Here is an 18,573-nt window from a genome sequence, read left to right as displayed (position 1 = left end):
TGGATCTCTCTTCTAAATTCCAAGCTCAGATGTCCACCTTCTTTGTGGACATGGCCACTTAGTGTGTAATGTCTCAAACCTAACCTATCCAAAGTTGAACTCCCAATTTTCTCTACATTATAATGTGTTCCCATACAGTATGGTTTGTAGCTGTATTGTATTTAGCCAAACTGTTTAAAATGTTATATAGCTATTTCTTTATTATAGTGACCGTAATCCTTAAAGAAACAGTAGTTGTGAATTATCATTATTACTCATTTGGCTTATCGAGCCCATATGGAAGTCTGATTTGGTTTTTGTAATGTCTAGGTCCCATCCTTGGGCATTACAATTTAAGAAGTCTGGGAGAGGCCCTGGCTCCTACCATTTTGAAAGTATTGACCAGGTATTAGTCTCTACTTAAGAACCATTGTAAAAAGAAAATCCCCAGTTTAAAGAAGGATTAAAGAGGTGGGCACCTGGGTGGCTCCGTCAGTTGGGCTTTTGACTCTGGATTTCAGCTCATGAGGTGGTGTCCGGGTTGTGGGATGGAGCCCTTACTTGGGCTCTGCAGTTGGTTTGGAATCTGCTTGTCACTCTCCCTCTGCTCCTCCCTCCACTCATGTTCTCTCTCTCTCTTTCTCAAATGAATAAAATAAAATCTTAAAAAAAGATCAAAGAAGGTAAGTAGAGAAAACCATAGCCAAGGCCCCATAGTTCTTTAATTTGTAGTTATACATTGTACATCAATTGAATATGTAAACATTCAAATTATTTTAGTTCTCAGAAAAAGTTTGGAATTTTTCCTCTAAACCACAAAAAGTAGGCAAAAAAACTTCCCAACGGAAACAAAACAAAACCCCCAACTAATTGAATTACTTTGTATATAGTTTAACAAATTGTTCTGTAATTAAATAGCACATCCCAGGTCTATTTGTTTTAAATGAGGTTTGCAGTGATGCTCTAGCTCTTTGACTAATCACTCTGCAAAGCACATGGCTCAGAATTTCACAGTTTTATCTACAGAGTGTGACAGAAATACTTTAAAAGAAGTTGGCTTCGTCATAGAATCATAAATGGAGTGAAAGTTTGAAACCGTACCCAGTGAATTAGCTATGCCGAATAACCAGATTTTTCCTCACGCCTGATGTTCAGAAATAGTTTTTGAGATCTGGGATTTAGTCGAGAAGGAAGTTTTCCAGTGGGTCAGTGCATGTTCCAAGCCCAACAAACTTTAACTCTTCAGTGTAGTTTCCAAAGTTCTTCGTGAACTACCCTGCCTTTCCCAAAGCTAATTCCGGGCAGACCAGACTGGCAGTTTTCCAGAAGCCTTCTACTTCTAGAGCCCTGAATGATTTTTATGTATCAGTGTGTTTATCTTGTGTCTCCACTTGGCATCCTGAATATGCCTCGAATGATGGCCGTTCTTAGAGCAAAGGACCTAACCCACTGAGCTCATCGCAGGCAGAGACTATTTCTTACTCTGCTGTTTTCCTAGCTTGACACGTAGTGGGCGCTATGCAGGAAAATGTAATAATAAAATTTGGAGAGATTTGTTTCACCACCGTCAGAAAACAAAAGTGATTGTATTGTCAAAATAGACTTTGAAAAGGCGGAGTAATTATAGTCTGAGCATTTTAGCTAATGGCAATTTTATGGAAAAATGCCGGTACACCTGGCGGATTATCAGAAAAATGAAAAGTGTTGAGAATTAGGAGATACTAGAAAGTGGTGGGAAAGCAAGAAGAGGCTAATAACTTCATTCACTCAACAAATTCTTAACATATGCTGGGCCCTGGGAATACAAAAATAATTGTTGAAGGCTTTCACATACGTGATGCTCCCAATTTAATGGTAGAGGGAGTTCCAAAAAAGGGCCATATGATTAATAAACATGTTTTTGACTGTGAAACTTGAATCCACTGGTATGCCACTCAGGGCTTGAGAAGATTAATTTACTTTTGCCTCGATGTGATTCAAAAAGATTTTTTTCATTTATGTACCTGCCATTGTGCTCAGTTTGCATGAAGAAAGCCGTTTGCTTACCTGACATGGTTGTGCTTAGTTTATGCGTGTTTGAGTCATTGGGAACCTCCTCGAATGCTTGATGAATGGGTAAATGAATGAACAAGCCGCATTGTATTTCCACTTTGAAAGGTTTTGTCTAATTGACGAAGTCTAAATGGGATACTGATTTTTGTCCTCTCTTTGTAAATTTGATATCCTAGGAAAATATTTAAGAAATTGAGTGGTTTTTGTGGCCGATTTTGTGTGACAAGAAAATCTTTGAAGGAGTACATTGTCTGTAAATTAACTTCTTTTGAAAATGTTTCTCTTTCTGTAGATTTTAGTGCCAATTCTTTCTAATAGGAACAACCATAAATCCTGGTCCTGTTTCATTTCACAAGACATGGAATGCCACTTAGAAGTCATGAAAAGTAAAATGCATGTCTTTCGGGGCAAAATGTTGAGAAGAACTCTTCTACCAATTCCCACGATAGCAGGGAAAATGGACCCGGATCGGAAATACTCTGAGACCAAGTATGTAATGCTATGGTTTATATAGGATATTAAAATGGAAAGCCCACATACCCAATTAGTATCATATCCCCAGAAAACTATTAGTAAGATAGAGAATTATTAGAACTATATTATTTTTTAAAAAGTTGTGCAGAGCACCTATATATTATTTCCTTACAAAGTATCCTTCTTATAAGCAGACTGCCCAAAAAGCAAGCTGTAACAATTGCCATGATGTCAACAAAATTATTTTGGCAATAATGGTTTGAGGATATGATCATTTGTTTTATAATGTTTATGCTACAACTGAAATTGAGGCTATAAAAATAAAGGATCTGATTTTGAAATATTTATATTTGGAAAACTAGTTCATGGAAAAAATACTGCTTCCCTTCCAAGTCCTATCTTCCTTTGGATGAGGTAATTGGTTTTTGAATTATTTTATTGATCATTTCAGTGTTTGTACGCTAGAGGTAAATGAAAGGACACTACTCCATGCGATTGAGTCTGTGGTTATTAAATGGTCACATCAAATCCAAGAGATTGTAGAGAAAGATTCAGGGCAGCCTTTGCTGAATGGTCTTCACTCGAATCCTCAAACTGAACTGGATTTCTGGATGATGAGGAGAGAGAATCTATCATGCGTTTATGACCAAGTAAGTAGATAGCCTTACAAATTGCTTGTAAGCTAAATTAGCAAAGTCAGTTGTAGAATTTGGCTTCTGGAGCAACGATTTCTAATCACTTGAAAGGTTCAACATACTGTCTTTGGTGACTTAATAGTTTGTTCTCATTCCAAAATTCTATATGGTGTGCACTTTAAAAATGAATGGGGATTGGGTGCCTGGGTGGCTCAGTCAGTTAAGCGTCTGCCTTCGGCTCAGGTCATGATCACAGGGTCCTGGGATCGAGTCCCGTATCGGGCTCCCTGCTCAGCGGGGAGCCTGCTTCTTCCTCTGCCTCTCTCTCTCTCTGTCTCTTATGAATAAATAAATAAAATCTTTAAAAAAAAAAAAAGATTCTCTCTAAAAAAAAAAAAATGAATGGGGATTGGGGCACCTGGGTGGCTCAGTCGATTAAGCCTCTGACTCTTGATTTCTGCTCAGGTCATGACCTTCAGGGGCGTGAGATGGAGCCCAGCATCAGGCTCGGAGCTGGGCATGGAGCCTGCTGGGGATTCTCTCTCTCCTCTCCCTCGGCCCCTTACCCCCAACTTGTGCGTGCTCTCTCTCTCTTTTTCAAAAAAAAAAAAAAAAAAAAAGTAAAAATGGGGATTAAAAGTAATTTTGCCTTTTTGAGAATATTCTGACAGTGTTTGATAATTGGAAACACTGTGGCATAGAGTGGTTCCCCAGGGAGATGTTGAAGATGGTAAAATTTAATTTAGTTGATTGAATTGATTTAGGAAGGAGTAGAGTCTTGCTTGGTGGAGAGATACAGCTTTGGAAGAGCTAACTTTGCTTCCTCTTGTGTTTGCCTTACATATTACTTGATTTAATGTTCTGAAAATTAAGACATTCATTTGCATGTTCACATGTCTCTCAGATTTTCTGAAACATAGCAAGAAATTTTATGTGGAAAATTTAACATTTTACACATGAAGTGTAAATTGACACACTTTTTGAAAACTCAAGAGCTATAAATGTAAAATAAAATTCAAGCTTAAGGAAGAAATGCTGTTAAAAAAATTTCAACCTGAAACCAGATAAGTCTTTGTGTATGAAATGCTGTGTGTATTGTGCATGAGTGGAATAGAACTGAAGTATTTTATTACCGAATGCATCTATTTAGTCATTAATCCAGCTTCTACTACATTTTCTTTTTCAATTTAGCTTCGAGCTCCTATTGTCCTCAACATGGTTAGGATCCTGAAAATTAAACAAAGCAGCTATTTTCCAACTTTGAAGGACATTTTCACGGCTGTGAAAAATGGTAAGATTCTTGGTTTTTTTTCGCCTGGTGTTGGTGTCCTGCCTGATCTGACCCCTGCCTGCCCGCCCAGGCTCTTCTACCCTTCTGCCGTTAACATGTTCATGAAGTGATGGCCCTTGACTCTTTTAAGGATAAATTCATCTTCATCAGTACTTCATTCTCCAGTTATATTGAACTATTTCTAGAATAGATTGTGGGGACGTGGCAAATGGGCTCCAGATGGAAATTCTAATGGGAATGTGTGTGTGTGTGTGTGTAGGGGCAAGACCTTTGCAGGGAGTGAGTGGAAGCCCAACATGGGGGTTTCCTAGTCAACAGTGTGGCTACATTTAATCCCATAGCTCTCTGGTAGAGTCTCTCGTGCTTGGCATCCACCGCTTACTTAGCTTAAAAGAGCTCAAAGTCTTCATCGAAGTTTTGGTGAGGATTAAACATAGAGGAGGTTTGTTTGCTGAATTTTGAACAAGTGCATGCATACGGTTAAAAACCAGAATTTCCAGTGAAAAGTCTCCTTGTCTCCTCACTGTCCAGTGTCAGCTCCACACATAGGTGACAGCCCTCTTGTTTCTTGGTTTCTCCTCATGTTTCTTGAGGCATATTTAAGCAAAAAGGCATACATATGAGACTGAAGTTTTAAATGTTGAAAATGTAAGCTATTTGGGGGCATAGCTTTTTTGGTTTCTAACATTAGAAAATGAGTTCTTAATTTCTTTCTAATATAACTATGTAAGGTTAGGAAATACTTAAAATACACTTCATTGTTATCTCTTCAGGGTTTTCCCCAGGAGCTCTGTTGGGAAAGGGATCATGAGGGGGAATATTTGGGTTTGAAGGTCTGTCAGATCAGGATTCCTGTCCCAGATCCACTTAGTACATCCTAAATTTGCTGAGCCTCTGGTTTTCATTGGCCAGACTGGCATATTAACACCTTCCTTGCAGAATTATTCTGAGGATTAGAGTAATATTTCAAAACATTGTCATTTTTTTTTCAATCTTGTCAGTGTTTATCACCATTGACATTTTGGGCAGGATGATTGTTGTAGGGAGCTGCTCCGTGCATTGCTGGATGTTGAGCAGCGTCCCGGGCTCCCACCCACTACCCCTGTTGCAGTTGTGACCATCAAAAATGTCACCAGACCTTGCCAGATGACCCCTGGGGGCAAAACCTTTCCTGGCTGAGAACCATTGGATTGAAGATAAAATATACAGGGTACATAGTACTAGGCACACAGTGAGCGTGTCCTCAGTAAGTAGAAGCTGCTTGAATTTTTTATGTGTTAGTATAAGATGAACGTTTTCTGTGGGTAAAGCTTCTGCAGGAACAAATCCCAGGGGTACTCAGGGCCTGAGGAGCACATGGACTTCGAGATTCAGACATAAGCACTTTCAGTAGAACAAGTGGCCCAAAGCCATTGTCAGTTAGAGGTGGAAGGCCCCTCTCAAGGATGTCCTTGAGGACTTGTGAAATCACCACATGTGCTTATCGTATTTTAAAGGCACTTAGCAGATGTGATTATTTAATTTTGAAATAAACATGATTAAAAACACACTAATTTGAAAACAGGAATACAACCAGGGAAGAAAATACTTCCTGGATGCTCTCTCTCTTCCGAGGTCTTTATTGTTTAGGTGGACAGATAAATGGGTTATATGTTAAGTGGAGTAATAGGAGTGGGTGCATTCCTGACTCTGACAGCCAAAAAAAAGTTGGCAGGTTTGTTTGTGTTGCTTTGTTTTTTTTTTTCCCCTCCTCTGGACAGGAGTCTTTTGGCATAACACCAGAAAATAAGAATTTACTTCATTCCCTACCTTCATAAGTAAATCCTGTTTTCAGTTAATCAAAGGTATTTGCAGTCTCAGGAACAAAATGCAGTTTGATTTAGGGTACATTAAAATGACTTTTTTTTTTTTTTTTTTTTTTTGAGGGAGCAGGTTGAGGGGTGGAGGGGAGGGGAAGAGGGAGAGAGAGAATCTCAAGCAGGCTCAATGCCCAGCCCAGAGCCTGATGTGGGGCTCGATCTCACAAGCCTGAGATCATGCCCTGAGCCGAAATAGAGTCAGGTGCTTATTAACCAACTGAGCCACCCAGGCGCCCCAATTTTTTTAAGTAAGCTCTGCACCCAGTGTAGGGTTTGAACTCACCATCCTGAGATTGAGTTGCATGCTCTACTGACTGAGCCAGGAGTCCCTAAAATGACTAATTTTAATGAAGAGAAAATTTGGATTACATTAAGCAGTAATAATATTTTTCTTCATATATATATATAGGGCAATGAGTACACGGATTTTTTTTGGGAGATATTCCTTATTCACCCTGCTTAATGATTTTTTTAAATTTATTTTTAAAGATTTTATTTATTTATCTGACAGAGACACAGTGAGAGAGGGAACACAAGCAGGGGGAGTGGGAGAGGGAGAAGCAGGCTCCCGGCTGAGCAGGGAGCCCAATGCGGGGCTCAATCCCAGGAACCTGGGATCATGACCTGAGCCGAAGGCAGACGCTTAACGACTGAGCCACCCAGGTCCCCCTGCGTAATGATTTTTAATATGGAGATAAAATTCATTTCACATAAAGATAACTATTTTGAATTGTGGAGTTGAATGACATTTATTACATTCACAATGTCTTACAACCTTTATCTCTAGTTCTAAAACATTTTTTACCACCTGTACTTAACAATTTTAGTAGTTGTATTTTGAATAATCTAGAATTCCACAGTCATTGCCTGAGTTACTCTCATAGGACACTGGGATGAGACGCTAAAATTGTGCTGGTACCAAGTACCTAAGAGGAATTAACATTCTAGGGATGAGCTTGTAACCCCAACCATAAAGTCACAACCACTTTGCAGACCTGTTTTATTCCTGCAGTTTCATGGAGTTGAGTAAAGTTCCTTAGATCTTAAAGATATGTTTTCCCACTGAGTCTTGCATCATGATTTACTTGGGCTGTGTAGGTAACTACACCAGGGCTCTCTTGAATGGCTGCTCCACACGGACTGTGTATAAAGCCTTCCAAACCCATAGTAGCTCAGTTGTGGGATAAGCCACATAAAAAGAAAGATGACTGCATAAGTATAGCCATGTTCTTTTGCATTGTTTTGTTGAACTTGTGAAGTGAATTTAGAAAAAGAGACTGCATCACATTCATGGTGGTTTTCTTTCCTTTCAGCGCTCCTGGAAGCCCAGGATGTAGAGCTTTACCTGAGACCCCTGAGAAGACATGTTCAGTGTCTCCAGGAGACGGAATTCCCGCAGATCCGTGTACTCATTGCCCCATTATTTCATACCATCTGCCTCATCTGGAGTCATTCCAAGTTTTATAATACTCCTGCTCGGATTATAGTTTTATTGCAAGAGTTTGGTAATCTCTTCATTGACCAGGTATGTAGTATTAAAAAAAAGGAAGAACAATCAGTGCCGTGTGGTAGGTTTTAATAAACCAAGGGAGAGCAAATTAATCTAATCTATAGTAAGAATACCATTTTCCTTTTTTCAGAAAGGACTTTTATGGTAACAAAGACCAGGTGATTTTTTTATTCTAAATGGCTGAGAAGCTCTGGAAATCAGTCCAGTGCGTTCAAAGGGCAGTTTGTTACTAGATTTAATACCCTACCTTTCTTCAAAGAGATTGAAGGCAGCTTTTAATAAAAGGCAGATAGGGCGCCTGGGTGGCTCAGTTGGCTAAATGTCTGACTCTTGATTTTGGCTCTGGTCATGATCTCAGGGTTGTGGGATTGAGCCCTGTGCCGGGCTCCAGCGCTGGGCATGGAGCCTGCTTGAGATTCTCCCTCTCCACTGCTCCTCTCCCACTCCACCCCCCCCCCCCACAAAATAAATAATAAAAGGCAGATAGGCATAGTCCTTTCTTCGTAGCTTTCCCTTTGGTTTCCACAGGAACACTGACTGATGGAAGACTTTGGAAAGTAAAGTAAGAGAACCTGGCTGCAAAAAGAAAATGCTGAAAATATAGTAATGCAATTGTATTTAAAAAATTGATTCATAGTTGATCTTTAAAAATCTCTTGTTTGTATTTGTTTCTCTATTCTTCACTTGGAAAATGTTTAAAAAATTGGACTGCTTAAATTTTCTGTATGAACTTTAATTCTTCATGGGTCCATAAAATCAGAGAATATTATATAATTTGAGAGCTAAAAGATACTTGGAGGGCACATAACCCAGTGGTTCTCAGTTGGGGGTGTGTCTGAGTCCGCTTGAGCTGCGTAATGAAATACCACAGACTGGGTGGCTTTATTTTCAGAAGTTGTTTTCTCACAATTTCAGAGACTGGGGCTCAGATGAAGGTGCCAGGATGGTCGTGTTCTGGTGAGAGGTTTCTTTTTCCTGGCTTTCCGTAGCTGCCTTTTCTCTGTGTCCTCACCTGGTGGAGAGAGAGATCTCACAAAGTCACAGTCCTATCACATTAGGGTCCTGCTCTTATGACTTCATTTGACCTTAATGACCTCCTGAAGACCTATTTCTAGAGAGTCACATTGGTGATTAGGGCTTCAGCATATGAATTTTGCGGGGGAGACATTCTCACCATAGCAAGCCCCGTAAGCAAGGTGTGTATCTGAACCACTAAGGAGTTTTTGTAAAACAAATGCCAGAGAAGCAGAATCTCTGTCTATAGCTTTGACTTTGAGTTGTTAGGAATGCTTTCCCTGAGAAGTGGAGCGCCTCCAGCTGCAGCTGACAACCTGAAGCAAAAAAAAAAAAAAAAAAAAGGTGTAAATTTGTGTGAACTGGCAAGTCTAAGAATGCAGTGGCTTCTGGAACAGCTTGTTTCAGAGGTCTCCGATAATAAGTTCAAAGCTCCCAGCCATCCTCCATTTTGGTCATTGTGTTTGACTTTATTCTCATCACTTGTTAAGTAAGATGGCTTTTAGTAGCTCCAGATGTGTATCTTTCTCGCAGAGGAACTTCCCCCGGAAAGAGGGTGTCCTTTCTTAGTTCTGGTCCAGTGGGTTCTAATTCCGTTCTGGGAGCAATCGTTGTGGCAGAGGAGATAGGCTGCTGGGGACAGTTCTGGGTCACTTGCTCAGAGGAGGGTGGGTGACTGTGATTGACCTAAATCTCAGATCGAGACTAATGCCTCCCAGTGGTGTTGACACTGTGACTCGCATAGAAAATAAAAATACTTTCCTGTACATTTGGGTAAGTTGGAGGGCATTTGGAACCCTGAAAGTGTGCTCGCAGACAAGGCGAATAGCTTGTAACTTCTGCTGCCCCAGGCCCCAGAAGCTTGCTGTTAGAAGCAGTAAAGAGAACATTGTTGTAGGATAAACAGCAGTGGTTTGGGAACTGTGTTGCAATCCAGTCCCTGGTATTTTTATTAGATGAATTACCTGAGACTTGAAAAATGACATCATTTGCTAAATTTCCCCGAGAATTGAGGGTGAAATCGAGATTAGAGAATGGGTCTCCTAACTTGGCAGTTTAGAGTTTCTGGATTGTGAGATTGAGTTAGTAATGTGTGTGTTTCTCTCTGCTTTTAAAGAGCTGGAGTATATGGAAAAGGACTGTGGGCTCAGACCAACCTCAACTCAATTCTAATTGAAACACTGAAGGGGGAGTTAAATTGGTTCTTCAAACCTCAGTTTTCCATATCTGTGAGGATAATGCCCAGTTCATGGGCTGTTTTGAGAATCAAGAGGTCACCTAAGTTGAGTGCCTTGTGTGGCATTTAATAGAGGCTCAGGCAAAGCTAGTTCTAAGCTACTGACCTCCAAACTAGTTGTAGCTATTGATGGGAGATGACAGGTCCATTCCTTACTATATTTTATTCTCTCCTCTGGCTTTGTTCTGTTTCTTTCTTCGTTGTTCAACAAGTGTGCTGGGTCCTAATGGCTTTGGATCTCAATGTTAAAGACCATAATCCCTATTGAAGAGTCAACAATTAGACTCACAACTTCTGCTATACACCTTTTAAAGGATCTTCATCTCATTTTGAGATTTATTAAAACTTTTACTACAAAGCCCTGCTAATGTGTAAACTTCAGAGGTGGTATTTATTTATTTATTTATTTATTAATTAATTAATTATAGTAGGTGGCTTATAAGAAGTCCTGTAAGCCTGTGAACCTATTATCCCTGGTCTCTAGTCTATGTCAGTGGCCAGTTTGCCAAGCTCCCAAGAAAATAATGTAGCTTCCCTTGTTGCTTAGTGTTTCTGGCTTCTGTCCAAATGTTCCGATGACCTGGTTTTCTTTATTGTCAAGTGGACTTGGTTGTAATGTGTCTCAACATGTTAGGAATCACAAATCAGTAATGGGCCAACTTTCATACCTGGGTTCTCTGAAGAGCTGAACTCTCCCCAAGTCTTCCCCAGTGATTTGCTGTCTACTTTATTTCTTATATTAACACGCACTGTATAGTGCCTTTTATTTGCTAGGAACTCTTCTAAGCCTTTACAAAAACTACAAATGTAATTCCCTAGCAATACTATGACATATAGGTACTATGAGTAATCCATTTTATAATTTAAAAAAATCCCTTGAAGTCAAGAGAAGATAAATAGCTTTCCTAAGGTTACCCAGTTTTTAAGTGGCAGAGTTTCTTAACCATTATAGGCTCCATATTTTAAAATGATAGTTTTGCTTTTTATTTATTTATTATTCATTTATTTTTATTAAGGTTTTGTTTTAATTCCAGTAGTTAGCAGTGTTATATTAGTTTCAGGTGTATAATGTAGTGATTTGACCCTTCTGTACATTACCCAGTGCTCATCACAGGTGCACTCCTTAATCCCCATCACCTATTTCATCCATCCCCCAACAGTTTTGATTTTTAATTAGAATGTGATATGTGGTGTACTAATGATAATTGTAAAATATTTTCATTGCATAAAACTTATAATAATAGAAATACTCCACATCTATCACCATAAAATTCACCTTTTTTTATATTTCATTCTGAGAACTTACACATTTTTATGCATTTTATCATACATGTGATTATTTTTTTACTAGCTCCTTGAAAAGTTATTTTATTATTGGATATTTAGGTTGCTTCCAGTCTCCTCTATTAAAGCAATAAATAACTTTATATGAGAGTCCTTTTTCCTTAACTTGGATAATTGGTTTAATATAAATTCTTGACATTGATCAAAGGGTATAATCTTTTCATGATTCTTGAACAATTTTTGATATTTACAAATTCTTTTTTAAAAGATTATGTCAGGGGCACCTGGGTGGCTCTGTTGTTAAGCCTCTGCCTTTGGCTCAGGTCATGATCTGAGGGTCCCTGCTCCGCAGGAAGCCTGCTTCTCCCTCTGCCCCTTAACCTGCTGTTGCTTTCTCTCTCTCTCTCAAATAAATACAGTCTTTAAAAAAAAAAATGTAATTGTTCAAAGCTGGTGAATTACAGTAAAACATTTGCGAGAGCTTCAGGTACCCCTTTGGAAAGGTCATGTGCTGTCTAGGTGACCATGGTCTCCACCATTTGCTGCTGTTCCTGGTTGGCTCCATTCATTTTCATTATATGACTGATCCTTCTAGGCATTCCAGTTTCAGATCTTTTTATTTTAGAAGTAAATGTTTCTCTTCACTTGTTTTCTAACGGTGGCCATTAACAGTCATTTAGGCCAGACTTAAAAAAGGCATCATCTCATCATCTGGCCACCTCATGTGATGGCATACTGGAGTTTTGATAATGGTCTCTTTTTCTTTTTTTTTTTTCTTATGACTTGCTTCTTTTCTCTGGTAACCTGACTTTACTCACTGTTTGTTGTACCTCATTACCACTCTAGGCCCACCACTTTGTCTATTCCATAGCTTGGTATCTCTTTTATAGATATTGCCTTTCAAATCCTAGGTGATGAGGAGCTCCTGGGTGGCTCAGATGGTTAAGCATCTGCCTTCGGCTCAGGTCATGATCCCAGGATCCTGGGATCAAGCCCCACATCGGGCTCCCTGCTCAGCAGGAAGCCTGCTTCTCCCTCTCCCTCTGCCTGCCACTCCCCCTACTTGTGCTCGCTCTCTCTGTCTCTCTGTCAAATAAATGATTAAAATCTTCATTAAAAAAAAAAGCTACTAGATGTAGAAAAGTTTAAGTCTGAGAGGTGAGCTTGGAAAAGAGATGTCAGGTTTGAGTAAAAGTAAGAATCCATAAAAGCACATAAAAAAGAAAAGCAGCAGCAGGGAGACAGGCATCCAATTAACATAGTATCACTGATAAATTGTTTAATAATTGATTAATGGGCTTATTGGTAAATAAATTGGTTAGCAGTATTTTGGTGTATAAGGCCGCTGAAGTGGGGACCAGTTCATCCTAAATCCCATGGGTTTTTTTGTTGTGTGCTGATACCATTGAGTATGGGAGAATAGTGTACACATGGTTGGGTCTGCTCCAGAGAGCTGCTCTAGGGAGCAGAAAAGAATTCAGAGTTGAAGAGCTAAAAGGGATTTTGAGGTTCACTTAATTCATCTCTCTCCTTTCATAGATGAGGAAACTGAGATCCTCTGAGATAATTTAGCTAATATCACAAAAGCAGTTAGTGGCCCCTAACTGGATCATAGCCAGGTCTCCTGCCTCCTGTTGGTGGTTTTTCCCTCACACACCCTACTGCCCATTGAAAGGGTATAGACTGGATTTTCTGATCGAGGATAATTAGCACTGTTATTACTGTACCCTTGTCTTGGGGAGGTTAATTGCTGTGATTGTCTCATTTGTGTGAAGGTCTGTCAGGAAGAGTAAGAATGAAAATAAGAACGGCTTGCCTGGAAATTAAATTAGATCTAGGTAATTAAGTCACAGGGGGCTCCTGAAACAGAGAAGGCAATTGAGTCATCTTCATAGATTTTTTTTTTTTTTTAAGCTTCCTAAAGGGATATAGGACACATTTATTACAAAGAATACATAAAGATAAAGGTCTCTGGAATCCCTAGCCCATACCAAAATGTGAACTCCTTTATAACACACATTGCTAAGGGATTACTGGTGGTTCTCTTCGGGGTTCTCTGTGCAGTGTTAGCAGCTCACACGTAAAAGTTACGTTTTCATGCAGTCGGAGTGGGAAGTAAGACCATAGATTGGCAATCTACAGCTCGAACTCAAAGGATTCTAATCAGTAGGGGTTTTAGAAACTAAACATGATTTTCTTACTTACAAATTTATGGCACAGTCTATATTACATGTAAAACTGTAGCCATTAATGGGAGAAGGAGAATAATATGTCTACATTTAGAAAAAAAATCCTTCCATCCGGTAGGTTGAACTCAGTGGCTTTCATAACGTACTCCACTGAGATATGTAACAACTTTGTAAGCAACCACAACATTCAAGGCACACAATTTAAGCCTGTGATTTATATGAGTTGAAGATGCTTTGGGAAGAAATAGAATATAAAAGAACCTTTAGAATTCATATTTTCTTGAGGTCCTTAATGAGGGAAATTCTGAATATTCCTAACAAATACAGATAAGGAAGGACTGGAAGATACCTAGATGAATGACCTATGAGGATTTGGCCAGTGCTACATGAATCTGCTACGTCAGTTTTTCTTTTTTTTTTTTTTAAAGTAGTCTCCATGCCCAACATGGGGCTTGAAATCTTGCCTCTGAGATCAATAGTCACATGCTGTACCACTGAGCCACCAGGTGCCCCTACATGAGTCTTTCTTTTAAAAACCCTCCTCACCTTTCCGTTTCCTCTACTTAAAACTAGTTTATATGGCATTATTTCCACTAGATTCCATGTGCTATAATGTTCACAGAAGAGATGCTTGCTAACCTAAAAGAATTGCCAGCGATACCCTTAACTATATTAGCTCTTTCTCACCTTTACAAATGACCCAGTGCTACCAGGTAAGGTAACCATATTTTTAAAGTCCATGGTCTTCAAGAGTTCCCCTTCTGGCTTGTGTATTTCTTTATATGAAGGAAAAATGATGCAGAATATTTGTAGTGAATACACCCATGCAAATTCTCCTTATACCCTTGTCATACCTGCAGAGCTCAGCAGAGACGTAGTCATTGCTAGAAAGTATATTCAGAAATTGTAGTCTCCTGTAGATTATTCTAATGTATACAAGTATGTCTTGAAATCCAAGTGTATGAATTTCTAGAATTTACTTTTTGTCTCACAGCATTGCTAGCCCAATTCTAGACCTGTATCATTTAAAACTGATTCATTGAGGGGGCGCCTGAGTGGCTCAATCCATTAAGTGTCTGACTCTTGGTTTGGGCTCAGGTCATAATCTCAGGATCATGAGATTGAGCCCCAAGTCAGGCTTGGGGCTCAGGGTGGAGTTTTCTTGTCCCTTTCCCTCTCCCTCTGTCCCTCTACTTCCCCCAAGTGCTTATCTCTCTCTCTCTCTCTCCAATAAAATCTTAAAAAAAGATTATTTGAGAGGCGCCTGGGTGGCTCAGTCGGTTAAGTGTATGCCTTCAGCCCAGGTCATGATCCCGGGGTCCTGGGATCGAACTCCATGTTAGGCTCCCTGCTTCTCCTTCTCCCTCTGAGCCTCCCCACCATGCTCTCTCTTAAATAAATAAATAAAATCTTCTAAAAAAATGAATCATTGAAAAAAAATAAAATGATTCATTGAAACAGGTGTTTTCACTAAAAGTAGACTTTTTAAAAACATATTTTTGATCAGAGTTTCCTTTTATTAAATCCTAGGCAATAGCTTACCTTTCACCTGAAGACCTTTTGAAAGGAGAAGTTGAAGACTCTTTGGAAAAGGTTCAGGTGGCCATTAACATCTTAAAGACTTTCAAAACGTCTTTTTTCAACTATAGAAAAGAATTGGCAAGCTATTTTAAGGGAAATAAGGAGCTAAAACCATGGGATTTCCAGTCTCAACTGGTGTTTTGTAGATTTGACAAGTTTCTGGACCGTTTCATGAAAATAGAGGTATTCATTTATTGACTTGTGATTTATTCATATGGTGGGTGGGTTAAAAAAAATCTTGTAGTTTTCTGTATCATTCAGGAGATAGTTTATTCTATTTGGATGGGAGAGTGGGAGATCTTTCTCAGTTATTATGAAGTGCTGACAAGGCCAGTGCTGTTCGGGTGGTTTTATAAGCTTTGCCTTTGTTTTTGTTTGTTTTTTTTAACGCATTTTTAATTCTTTTAGTATACTGAGTATAAGTGAGACTCTGTTATGTATTAGTGACCTCTGACTTCTAACTTAAGCCCTTGGAAGACTGTTGTAAACCAGGAATCTCTAAACTGTATCTTTTTTTCCTTTATATGTTTGACATTGGGATTCTATACTTGGAAAACCCATTTGATTATCTAAAATACCACACTGTCTTTTAGTATATAAATATACAGACTATAAAAAATATTAAAGCCCTTCATAAAAAATATGGAAACACGTGCTGTGTGTAAATGTGTTACAGATACTTCAAAAACAACACTGAATGAAAACACGCATGGACAAACGTTCGCGCACGTAGTTGGAGCCAACTGGCTAAGGGGTTTTTTAAACAAGGGGATCTAGTGGTAGTGCCTTTTAGACTCTTTGTAAAGCTCTTTCAAGTTTGGACTTTCTTGTTATCATAAAATTTGTTGTATTTCATCCAAAATGAGAGCTTTATGTTTTGAAAATTCCCATCCCTTCATCAGCCTGAATGCCTCTCAAAGTCTGACTGCTAAATGCCTAACTCCGGGTGACTGGCCCCCCTTTCTTAACAGTCTTACACCCCCTTTCAGTAAGGGAGGTGATTCACTGCCAAGTGGGGGCGGCTGAAGATAGGATTTTAGATCTTACCTGGGGATCTGACTTAGGATTGGAAGGATGTAAAATTAGGGAAGCATAGGTTTAGCTATGGCAAAGTAGGTCTTGCCTGTACTGCTAGAAAATTCTTAGGAAATGTGAAAATGGGAATAGGATTTTGAAAACAGTAACTTTGTTCATTTAAATCATTAATGATTTTCTGTCATGTAAGTGTCCATTAACTCACTGATTTTTTGAATGCCTGAAAGTGTTTTTTCTTTGCAACTTTAAAATGCTCCTGTCCTGTCCAAGATGGTGGAAAGATCTTTATTGTACTGTGTTTTTACAAAGGATATATTTGTCACAATATTGGAATTTGAAAAGCTGGAAAGACTTGAATTTGGTGGTACCAAAGGAGCGATTTTAAATGGCCAAATTCACAAGATGATAGAAGACTTTATGGAACTGTGTGAAGTTTTTAAACAGAGCACTTATGACCCATCTGATTACAATAATACGGTAATACTCTACCTTTGCATTTTCATTTCATAGAACCCTATAATTTTAAAGCTAGAAAGGATGAAAGGTCACAGTGGTAATAGGTACCATCTGGTACAATCTCTCTAGGATGAAAGAGGTTAAATGACTTGCCCGAAGTCTCTTATCTACTTAGTGGTAGATCAGGGACTGGAACTTAGGCCTTTGCATTTAGGAGTTGAGAACATTGACAACTGTTTCTAATGGAACAGTGGACTCAATCTGGATTTGTTTCTGGCTTATGTGTATTGAAAAGGAACTTTTCACATTAACTCATTTCCATGTGACTATCTGATGTCTCTGTAACTCGTGTGTTTTATTTTATCCTTTTCCTGAATCACTTGATAACTTTTTGGTCTATTTGAACATTTAGTTTCAATCTATTTACTACATATATTATTAAGATGTATATTGTCTCATATATTTTTACTGTTCTTCTTTAGTGTTATCTGTAGTTTCATAATTTCAGGCTCAAGGAAATAAGGGGAAGCTTTCAGACTTAGGTGCTTTCTGTTTTCTGCCACTCCCAGCACATTAGTAGCTGGGGAGTTACCTGTGAGCATCCCTGCAGCTCTAGGATAAGAATAGCTTCATTTCAGTTGTTGGCCAAGAACGGTGAAGTCCAGGTACCAAAAAAAAAAAAAAAAAAAAGATTTTGCTCTTGTCTTCATTGTTTTTTATAGAATGTGAATTTCTTCACTGTTGTGTTTATATTTGGTCAAATAATTGATTGTAATGCACAAGTGCAGTGAGTTAGCCTTGTTGAAGACAAGGTCAGCAAACTTAATCCTTTTGAACTGTAGTCAGCTTTTGGGAAGTGGAGTAATGGCAAGAGGACGCAGCCATTGTGTGTCCTGCTACTTTGTGCAAAAGTAGGAGGAGCCTAGGACCCTGGTGACTGAGAGCCTGAGCTCATCTGCAGAGCCTGGTAAGATGTCTCACACACTTGGCAGGCATTCCGTGAATCTGGATGGAACAGAACTCTGGCAGGGCCTTGGCTTAGCTCTCCTAAGCAACGTGGCAGAGGAGTGTGAGACCCGCCGGGCATGGGATCCTCAGGTGCATTGGAGTAGCAAAGTCTGGATTTCTTCATGATGAGAACGCCTGGCAGGTTTTCAGAGTGCCGGGGTCGGAGAACAAGGCGAGCTTTAGCTGATGTCACCACCTTGGCAACACCAAAGGTCCTGAATTTATCCTCCTGTCTGCCCAAAGCCTGGCACAGTCACCAACAAGGACGAATACAATACTCATTTGCTCTTGACCTACATATTTGCTTGGTATTTGTATTTCGGTATTGAGTGTTTTGAAGCCCCATTTATTTTGCAAGTAAAATGGGCAAGGCTTACTCCTCTTTTTTTTTTTTTTTAAGATTTATTTATTTTAGAGAGAGAGTGCATACACAAGCAGGGAGAGGGGCAGAGGAGGGAGAGGGAGAGAGAGAATCTCAAGCAGACTCCCCGCTGAGTGCGGAGCCCAACATGGGCCTCTGGTCTCACAACCGCAAGATCATGCCCCATGCCGAAATAAAGAGTGAGACACTCAACCGACCGTGCCCCCCAGGCACCCCCAGGCGCCCCCAGGCTTACTTCTGATGTCCGTGTCTGGGTTGAGACATCAGTAACTTGCCCTTGAAGTCCTCCTTCATTGTCCTTTCTGGTTATTTCACTTTAGAAGAGAACCGAGAAGCTCCTTGACTTTGGTCCTTCCTTAAAATACTTATTAACAAAAGTTCATTTAATGGCTTTGCTTATGTTGAAGAGCTTTGCTTTTTGTTTTGCTTTTTGGGTTTTTTTGTTTTTTTAAGGATTTTATTTATTAGAGCACGAATGGAGGGAGAGGGAGAAGCAGACTCTCCCCACTGAGTAGGGAGCCCAACTCAGGGTTCGATCCCAGGACCCCAGGATCATGACCTGAGCTGAAGGCATATGCTTAACTGAC

The 18,573-nt window shown here is 39.4% G+C and overlaps 1 protein-coding gene across 1 annotated transcript in view; it reads left to right on the top strand.

The window, feature by feature from the left end:
* Positions 1–18,573, top strand: part of DNAH11 (dynein axonemal heavy chain 11) — a 320,378-nt gene that overhangs the window by 4,951 nt on the left and 296,854 nt on the right. The window contains exons 2-7 of the mRNA XM_032401311.1: positions 2,324–2,520; positions 2,957–3,155; positions 4,332–4,431; positions 7,604–7,815; positions 15,055–15,288; positions 16,450–16,617. Of these exons, the coding sequence (XP_032257202.1) occupies positions 2,390–2,520; positions 2,957–3,155; positions 4,332–4,431; positions 7,604–7,815; positions 15,055–15,288; positions 16,450–16,617 (1,044 nt within the window). The 5' untranslated portion in view covers positions 2,324–2,389. The remainder of the gene's footprint in view (positions 1–2,323; positions 2,521–2,956; positions 3,156–4,331; positions 4,432–7,603; positions 7,816–15,054; positions 15,289–16,449; positions 16,618–18,573) is intronic.

Source organism: Phoca vitulina, unplaced genomic scaffold (genome assembly GCF_004348235.1).
Source record: "Phoca vitulina isolate PV1807 unplaced genomic scaffold, GSC_HSeal_1.0 scaffold4, whole genome shotgun sequence".
Classification (NCBI taxonomy): Eukaryota; Metazoa; Chordata; class Mammalia; order Carnivora; family Phocidae; genus Phoca; species Phoca vitulina.
This window is presented reverse-complemented; position numbering and strand designations above follow the sequence as displayed.